At 47.1% G+C, this 8366-nt stretch overlaps 1 protein-coding gene across 1 annotated transcript in view; it reads right to left on the bottom strand.

Moving 5' to 3' along the window:
• Window positions 1–6524: 6524 nt before the first annotated feature.
• Capn14 (calpain 14) overlaps window positions 6525–8366 on the bottom strand; it is a 57886-nt gene continuing 56044 nt past the window's right edge. Inside the window, exon 23 of the mRNA XM_021253692.2 lies at window positions 6525–7256. Within this exon, the coding sequence (XP_021109351.2) occupies window positions 7230–7256 (27 nt within the window). The 3' untranslated portion in view covers window positions 6525–7229. The remainder of the gene's footprint in view (window positions 7257–8366) is intronic.

Here is an 8366-nt window from a genome sequence, read left to right as displayed (position 1 = left end):
AAAAGAAAATTCTATAAATAATAATAATAAACACAAGACCATCTATCTGACCTGAACTCAGTGTTATTAAGTAAATATCTCCTGTTACTACAACCTAGTTAGGTGCCATTTTTTCCTAAAGAAGGAAACAAGGCCCAGAGAATCTAGGGGACTTGCTTAAGTCACACAGCTGGTCAGTGACAGAGGCTGAGCTGCCTCTCGTGGGTGACATTTGGAGGCCCACAGGACGGGGGCAAAGATGGATCAAGAGCATGAATCGGGCTGGGAAGGTTCCAGACTGCTGGGGCTGCTGGCCTCCCCTCACTCAGTGCCTTCACCCCAGGGCAGGGAGCACAGGGTCCCTGAGAAACTGCCCGTGGCGTTCGGTCAGCGACATGCTCGATTTTCTGTCTGGGAACTGACTCACTCTGATGAGGGCTGGTGGGGAGGGTCTCAGAGGCCTCCTCAGAGGAACAGCAGACATCTTCAGCCCCCCAAAGACACAACACCCACATCTCAGGAGTCAACTAGGCTGTTTGAAGCCCAGTTCTCCTGCTCCAGCTCCAGCTCCCCAGTTCTGGCCCTAATGTCCAGGGGGAAATCATCTCACTTTCAAGTAGCTTTCAATGGTAGCTTTCAAGTTCACCACCACTGAGCTGTCCTAGTCACCCAATGGTGAGCTCACAGACCTAGGGAAGTGGCTCAGATGACATGGATGATTCGGGCAGAATACGATGAGGACACTGTATTCAGGAGAGGTGGAAGGACCACCTTCCACCATGCATTGTATGATGCTCCTGTGTCAGCCCTTCCTGCTATGTGGTTATGAGCACTGAGCTGAGATTTGAGCAAAGTTCGGGGGTCCAAGCACCCATGTGCTCCATCAGAGTGACATGGGACAGGTATGGCTGGCCTCAGCCAATCTTACTGATCGGTGTGCTGAAAGCCACTGGCGGCTATCTGGATTTCTAGGGGCTTGAATGGGACCATAATGGCATCACCAATGGGTGGCTGATTGAATACCGAGTGTCCCACAGTCTTCTGTATGGTCAGTGCATCGGGAATACTTGGTGCTTCATGTGCCTCATATACATTTACTATAAATCATGAATATTCAGTGTCTACTCAGCTCCTTCATTCTTCCTATCTATGTTCAAACACATGTGCTTCACTTTATCATGTCTCACAAGCTATGCACTTCTATGCACAGTTTTAACTATACTTTTTATTTATTTTTATCCTTTTTATTTTATTTTATTTTATTTCTCTTAGTTACTAGAGAGAACCCAACCTTCTCAAATAGTCCAGTGAAGGCACATGACATCAGGTCTGTCTAAAAGGACAGTAAACCCCACTTACAACTTGGAAAAGTAACAGGAGTACCCTGAGACCCAGGCTACAGTGACTTCCCTAAGGCCACAGGCACACACAAGCAGTGGTGACAGAGGGGGCACAGGGCAAGACCCCTGGCTTCCAGTCAATGTGTTTCCTGTTTCACCAGCCCACCCTGCATCACCTTCACCCCACAAGGGCCCCCAGTCCTTACAACAGAGTGTGAAAAATGCAGACCTCTTTGCCCAGCTCCTGACCTGGGGACAGTATGGATCTAAAGAAACCGTCAATCCTGGAAGCATCGGTCAGCCCCTCAACGCCCCCCCACACACACACACATGCGTGTACCACAGAGAAAAGATTTCCCTCCATGGGCACGTCTGCACAGTGATCTCAAGGGCCCTTCTGGGCCATGCTTGCAAGCCCGACCACATGGTCATTATATTGCCATGGGAATCCACAGGAGGCTCCCTTGTGGCTTGGCCCCATCCACAAGCTAATTTGCCCCAGCACAGGAGGAGTGGCTGCACCCTGAGAATACCATGCTCCTCTGAGCATGAAACCCCGGACCAGGCCTCTCTCGTGATCTTTGATTTCTTCCTCATCAAGAAATCCAAGGACCAAGGAAGGAATGTTCTAGTGAGTCAACCAACCAAGCTGCACCAAGGAAGCCTGTTCAAGAAGAGGATGGTGTTAGCACACAAGTTGGCCTTGCTGCAGAGCCAATGTGTCTGCCAAGCCAAGGAGACAGAAGCTGGCCTGGGGTCTGCCTGAGCACATGGGGCTGCTGCCACCTGTGCAGGGCTCTTGCTGCTGATGAGCAGATGGGTCCTCATAATGGGATGAGGGCCAAAGGGTAGCCTCAACCTGGGTCTGGTCCAGGACCACTGCCTCCAACTACAGCCAGAGTATCTACTCTGTGACTCACAGCATGAAAGCAAAAGGCTCAGGAACTTGACCCAGCTAGTTAATCCTCCTAGGAGAATGAATTCTAGATGTATTAGAGAAAATGCTACTGAAGTACCTAGAATGATCCCCAAGCTATGAAGAAGGTAGTGGCCTCTTCAGCTGGGGCCTGGCATCTGGGATCACAATGACACCCAATCCTGTGTGCGTCAGAGAGGCCCTTTTAGAAAGAAGTTCCTGTTCCTGAGACACACAATACCCAACACCCACCATTTATAGGAGGAGATGTTTATTTTGGCTCATGTTTCAGTCCATGGTCAACCAGCTTCAAAGAAGACACAGCATGGCAGAGGGGCGAGGTGGAGGATAAAGCTGCTTGCCCCTGGCAGCCTGGAAGCAGAAAGGGAAGGGATGAGCCAGGGAGGGAGAAGACTCTTCTAGGCCACACCTACAGCGTAGACATTCTGACCAGGCCCCAGCTCCCAGTAGGTCATTTAGCCATACTCTCATCAGCAGACCAAGCCACCCATGAGTATAGCACTCCCATGATCCAATCAGCACCCGACAGTCTCTTCTAGGAGCACATATGGCTTTGGGGGGCAACTAGATATAAACTGTATCAGATGTAATTTATCTCCTTAAGCAAATCTTATATATATTGATAATTTTCAGTTAGCAACCTGAACAGCAACTGAATTTTAAAATGACAGGATTCACCTGAATTACATGGACTTTAAAAGTCTTCCGTGTATAGCATTCATAAATACTGCCTGTGATCTCAGCACTCACCCAGACCCTGCTACACGAGGGCAAGCCACCTGAATGCTGCTCTGTCCCTTGCAGAGACACATTCAAAATGAGCTCTTAAATGAGAGGTGTGCTGTTTTTCAGAAATAAATGCCAGATACAAAGTATAGTCCATCAACTAAGAACTAAGCAGGAAAAAAAAAAAAGAGGTCAGGGAGGAGAGCAAGTCCCCATGCAGCTGGCCTTTGGGCTGATTCTGGCCGGGGCTGCATTAATCTGGGTTTCCCAGACTGGTCCCAGCTAACACTGTCATCTGCTGTTCCCAGTTGGGAAGGAGCCCTCGTGTGGAGACAGCACACCATCTAGTGTTCGCTCCCATCAGCCTCGGCACACACCCTGCCCAGAGGGAAGTGTCAAATGCCAGAAGTTCTGCTAACATCTATTGCCTCATCTAGATCCCAGGAGCCCTGGAGGCAGCATTGTTGCCCCCAGTTGCTCAATGAGCCTGAGATTTAGAAAGGTTGATTTGACTAAAGGCCCCTAAACCAAGAGCCAGCAGGGATTTACCTCAGCTCACCTATGCCCTGCTATCATTTTAGCTTTGCCAGTGGAAAGGAAAGCCTCGGGCTTCTCACGGCTAAACTGAGAGTTCTTGGGTGACACTCAGCCCCTCAGCGTAGGGCCCCAACCCTGTGGCAGGGCCTGCAGGGGTCAGTCCCTGCCTTCTTGCCTACTCGGCCATTTTCATGCTGCTAATCCTTAGTTCAGCTCCTCTGCTCCACTTGCTGTTTTCCAAGCACCATTCCATTGCCCATTTCAGTGTCTTTTTCTCCACAGGCAGTATCCTCTCTCCGGAGCCGCGCTCTCCCTTTATTTTCCTATCTACTGCCTCATTTCAGAAAATGGCTCAGCACTACCCTTCAGGGAGCCTCCTGGGGCCTCTCAGGTTAAACTAGATACCTGTTCTGTTTCCACAGTGCTCTGTGCACCCCCCATCATATCACCTGTAGGTCATCCGTCACCCAGCAGACAGAGCTGTGTGCCCAGGGCCTAGCGCAGTGCCTGACTGCCGTAAGAACTTAATAAATGTCTTCAAATGGATGGATGGATGTGTAGATGTCTGGACAGATGGACAGACAGATGCATTGAAAGCTCATTGTCTGACTGGCCTCACCATTCCAGGGCCTGGTCTGTGCAGCCCTGTGTTAATCAGATGAGTTCACAGCACCTTCATGACAATGGAAATCCGCAGGGAGCAATTGCATTCCAGCCTGCAGTCTTCCCATTGCCTTCCCATTATGTGTGCTCAGCAGTTTCTGGAACAACTTCTGGTCAGGTCTCACATCTCCCCGAGTTGGTTGGTGCAGAAAACTCCTAGTCGATAACCTGGGGCTCTGATGAATAAATCCGCTGCTTCTGAGCTTAGAGGTAAGCAAAGGGCACAGTTCTCTGTTTGACTCAAGAGGAGCCTTAGTAACAAGACTATGAAGAACCGTGTCTTTTAAAAAAAGAAAATAATAAAAATAAAGAAACAATCGTCATAAAAATACCTTTACAAATTAAAATGTGCTGTGTACATGTACCAATTCCCTACAGTGAATGCCATCATTATGTACCACAAACATACTAATAAAAGTTTAAAAAGTGAAAAATAATACCTTTACTACCTAAGAGAAAAACAGTAGCTCCATGTATTGAGTACCTGCAGTATGATGGCATTACTTAATCTTCACAATGATCCAGTGATGTAGGCATTCTGGGCTCCATTTTATGGATTCATAAACATATCAAGTGTCACACAGACAGAATGTTCCTTCCTAGCCACTCTTTCCTTTCCTTCCTGTTGGGTTTTGTACTTCTTCCTCCTCAGGACACTAGAGAAAGGATGGTAACTTAGGACCTTGGGCCAGAGACCCGAGTGTGTTCTTTCTTGAGCTCCCTGGGAGCTGGACACACAGCCTGCTCCTCCCTAAAGCCAGGCAATGCTGGCCTATTTTTACCTACCCATATCCTGTGATGCTCATTTTCTCCTTTATTCTATTATACATACGTATATTTCATGGAGGAATCATCAGATTGAAAATCCTGGAGGCTAAAATCATTTCTCTAACCCAGCATGGTGGCAGCAGGAAAGCAGTGCTATTTGCAGGCAGCTGCTGACTGCCTTGGTTGGAGCCCACCTGCAATCTAGAAAGTTCTCTATCTAGAAAGTTCTCAATCTCAATCTCAATCTAGAAAGTTCTCTGTGGTGACTGAATTTTTAAACAAAACCTAAAGAAAGAAGAGAAAAGAGTTAAAGAAATGGTAGATCTTTTAGCCCTCTCTTTTACAGTTTTCTTTTATGAGAGTCATTCTTTTCTATACAATTTTGACACCCGAGAACAGAGATTCACCTTGTGTCCTCTATCTCTGTTTGGGTTAGACTTGTGGACAACATGACCTTCTAGATTCTCTGATCTTCCCCGCCTCCACACCAGAAGACCGACATTTTTCCCTTCCTCGGCAGTACACTTTCTACTCGTTCTTGGTTAGAGCAAACTTTTGGCTTTTGGCTTTGTGGAACTGTTGATGTCCATCTCCTGGACCTTCACCCTGATCCCTGTCCAGCCTACTCTGCCCAGATGTCTGTTTGCCCCATGGTCTGGGATAACAGAAGATGGGAAGGGGAGATAGCCCTGCTTCGCGATCTCCAGTGCTCAGCTTTGAGTCAATCAGAGGGAGGATTAGTGGAGCACAGGCCACCTTTGAGTGGCCACAGTGATGCATGGACACAGGGAGTAAATGGAGTGAGAGACATGGGGAGCTGTGCAGACCACCGAGAAGCTGGAATGGGGGCTTTGTTGACTTAATTGACTTGGAAACGGATCCATCTACACCAAACATGACCGGCACATTGTCATCTAAGTGTCACGAATGGGAAAAGGGCATCACTTTCTCACTAATCCAAAAATCTCCAAAACTGTATTCATGGGCCAAACCAGTGGCTATTAAAATAAATATTCACAATGGCGTAATCTAAAGATTAAAGATACCAAGAAATGAATGGACATAGATATCTTTTAAAAACTATAAATATATGATCTTCATTTATAAGATCAGTAAGACCTTAAGTATCTGGCGCTTTATGGCAAGTCATTTTACATTTCATCAGTTGGAATAAGTGAAGATGTTTTTAAAAGTAAAATCCCTTTCTACCTCTTTGAACTAGGCTTTGAAAGTGCTCCATTCCTCAACTACAGTGCCCATCCATCGTGCTGCTCAAGCTCCTCAGTTCTGCTGCCCATGGGCACTCTTATCCTCCCACTCAGGGGCTTTCTTCAGCATGCAGTGGAAATCAGATATCCATGCTTGTTAGAATTGGTAAATTAGTAATAATTGAAAGGGTAAGGAATGGCTCTGAGATGCTAACCTGCAAATTGCATGGATTTTGCAAAATGACCCTCGTTTTGGTTTCTACCTTGCTTCGAGGTTGCTAGGGTTACCACAAACACAATACATCCCAATAGTTCAAAAAATCAGATACACAAGCCATCCACTAATTAACTCTACTATTTAGCATGGATTTATTGTTCTTCTTTGCAGGAGGTACACAGAGAAGTTCTGATCTGAAGTGGATCTGATAGTTCATTGGTCAAATAAACAGACTGATAAAAGAATGAAGGCCTTTGAGAACTCAGGTGTTTAAAATCCACCAGTGCCCTAAATCCAGTCATCTGGCAAAATATTGTTAGCCAAAGACAACAGAGGGCTTGGATGCCAGAGCCAGCATGCCCACCTGATCTTGCCAACTCTTACTGCCTGTGTTCTTAAAATTCCTAGCCCCGTCCCCAAATGATTGAAACTTAGGCTATACCTCTACCAATTTACAGATGCTGATAGAGGCATCTAAGGGTATCCTCACCTAAGTGTTATTTAAGTCGGCCAGGCACAGGGGCACGGAGGCGCTGCAGAGGCCACCCCAGCTCTGCAGTCAGACTGCCTAGGCCGTATCAGGTAACATCTCTGTTCATCACAAGGCTGTGGCCACAGGGAAAGGTAGCTGGACTTAACAAATCCAAGGAAATCTTTGCTTCCTGCCTTCCCTTTTCACATACTGGCCACTGAAAGGAATGGAATCTTCCTCCAGGGAAGAAATCTTCCCATTTGAGGGGGTGGTGGCTGGTATGTGGTCCTGAGGAGCAGAAAGTGCACTGAACATCAGTTGGTCTCTGTAGTGTTGGGACATATGCAGAGTCCTTAGTGACAGCAGACCAACTCTGGCCTTCTCAGGAGTACAGGGTCATCATCAGCCACTGCACATGAAAGGAGAGGAAATGATCAGTTCAGACCCACCTGTCTTGAAACTCGCCCCCCCCCACCAATCCTGGAGAGCCAGGGAGACAGGACATTAATGAATGGTTTAGCCAGAGGGACCACACCACCTGGTAGTAAGTATAAATCAACCTGAAATATAATCAACCTTGACTTCTCACAGTGCCTATGAATGATGACAGCCAAGCCACAGGCTGATTCTGTATTCAATTCTCAATGAGTTTTTCCCCCATGGACTCAATTTGCCATGTTCTTGCCAGCTCTGTGCAGGTATGCAAAGTGACTGGGTAGCAAAAATCCATTAAAGCATATTCATTCGACAGGTTTACATTTATGGGCCAATTGATCTGATAGCTTTATGTGGTTGTGATGAACAGTACCTCTAATTCACAATGAGAGGACCCCTGGAGAAACTAGACTAATACATCAAAATGATGATGCGGATGATGAAGAAGCTATTGAAATTACCAGTGGGGTCAGAGAAAGCTCCAGAGTGAAATTCTGATAAGGTGGCAGCCATTCCCTGCAGACCTTGGGTGGTCCTGCTTATCTCCTCTTTAGTGAGCCTGAGATGGTCAGAGCTGGAGGGGATCTTAGAGACGGACCTTCTAGCCAAACCCACCCACTTCACACATGAGGCAGCTGCAGCCCCAAGCTTTAATGTACTTTTCCTAAAGCCCAGCAGCTAATTACAAGGAGCGCTTCAGCTGCCCAGTCAAGTCCTCCTTCTGTGATGGCAGAGCGCTTTGTTGGATGCTGCTCAGGCTGTGCCCTGTTTCAGCTGCCGGTAGTCATGTCGTCTTGTGCTCTCAACTCAGTCTGCCATGAGAACAGAATTGCTTGGGATCGAGAGATGACGCCTACAGTGTCATGTGTGAAGCAAAGCTGTGCAGAATGGACCCAGAATATTCTAGCCATTGCACTTCCAGCTGAATCTCACCTGTACACCAATTATGGGAGTGACTGAGGGGATACACATGCTAAGGGTCTGTATAAAACCAGTTCATAAAATGGTCATGTGAGATTAAGGAAGAAATCTCAGCTTTCCCTAGGTCCTTTCTAAGCAGCTCAAATAGAGGAAGCGGTGCAGG

The sequence above is a fragment of the Heterocephalus glaber genome, unplaced genomic scaffold, assembly GCF_053883595.1.
Source record: "Heterocephalus glaber isolate CG9 unplaced genomic scaffold, H.glaber_assembly_v1.0 deba00001457, whole genome shotgun sequence".
In the NCBI taxonomy this organism is placed as follows: domain Eukaryota; kingdom Metazoa; phylum Chordata; class Mammalia; order Rodentia; family Bathyergidae; genus Heterocephalus; species Heterocephalus glaber.
Note: the sequence above shows the minus strand (reverse complement) of the source record. Positions and strands in the feature narration are given on the sequence as shown.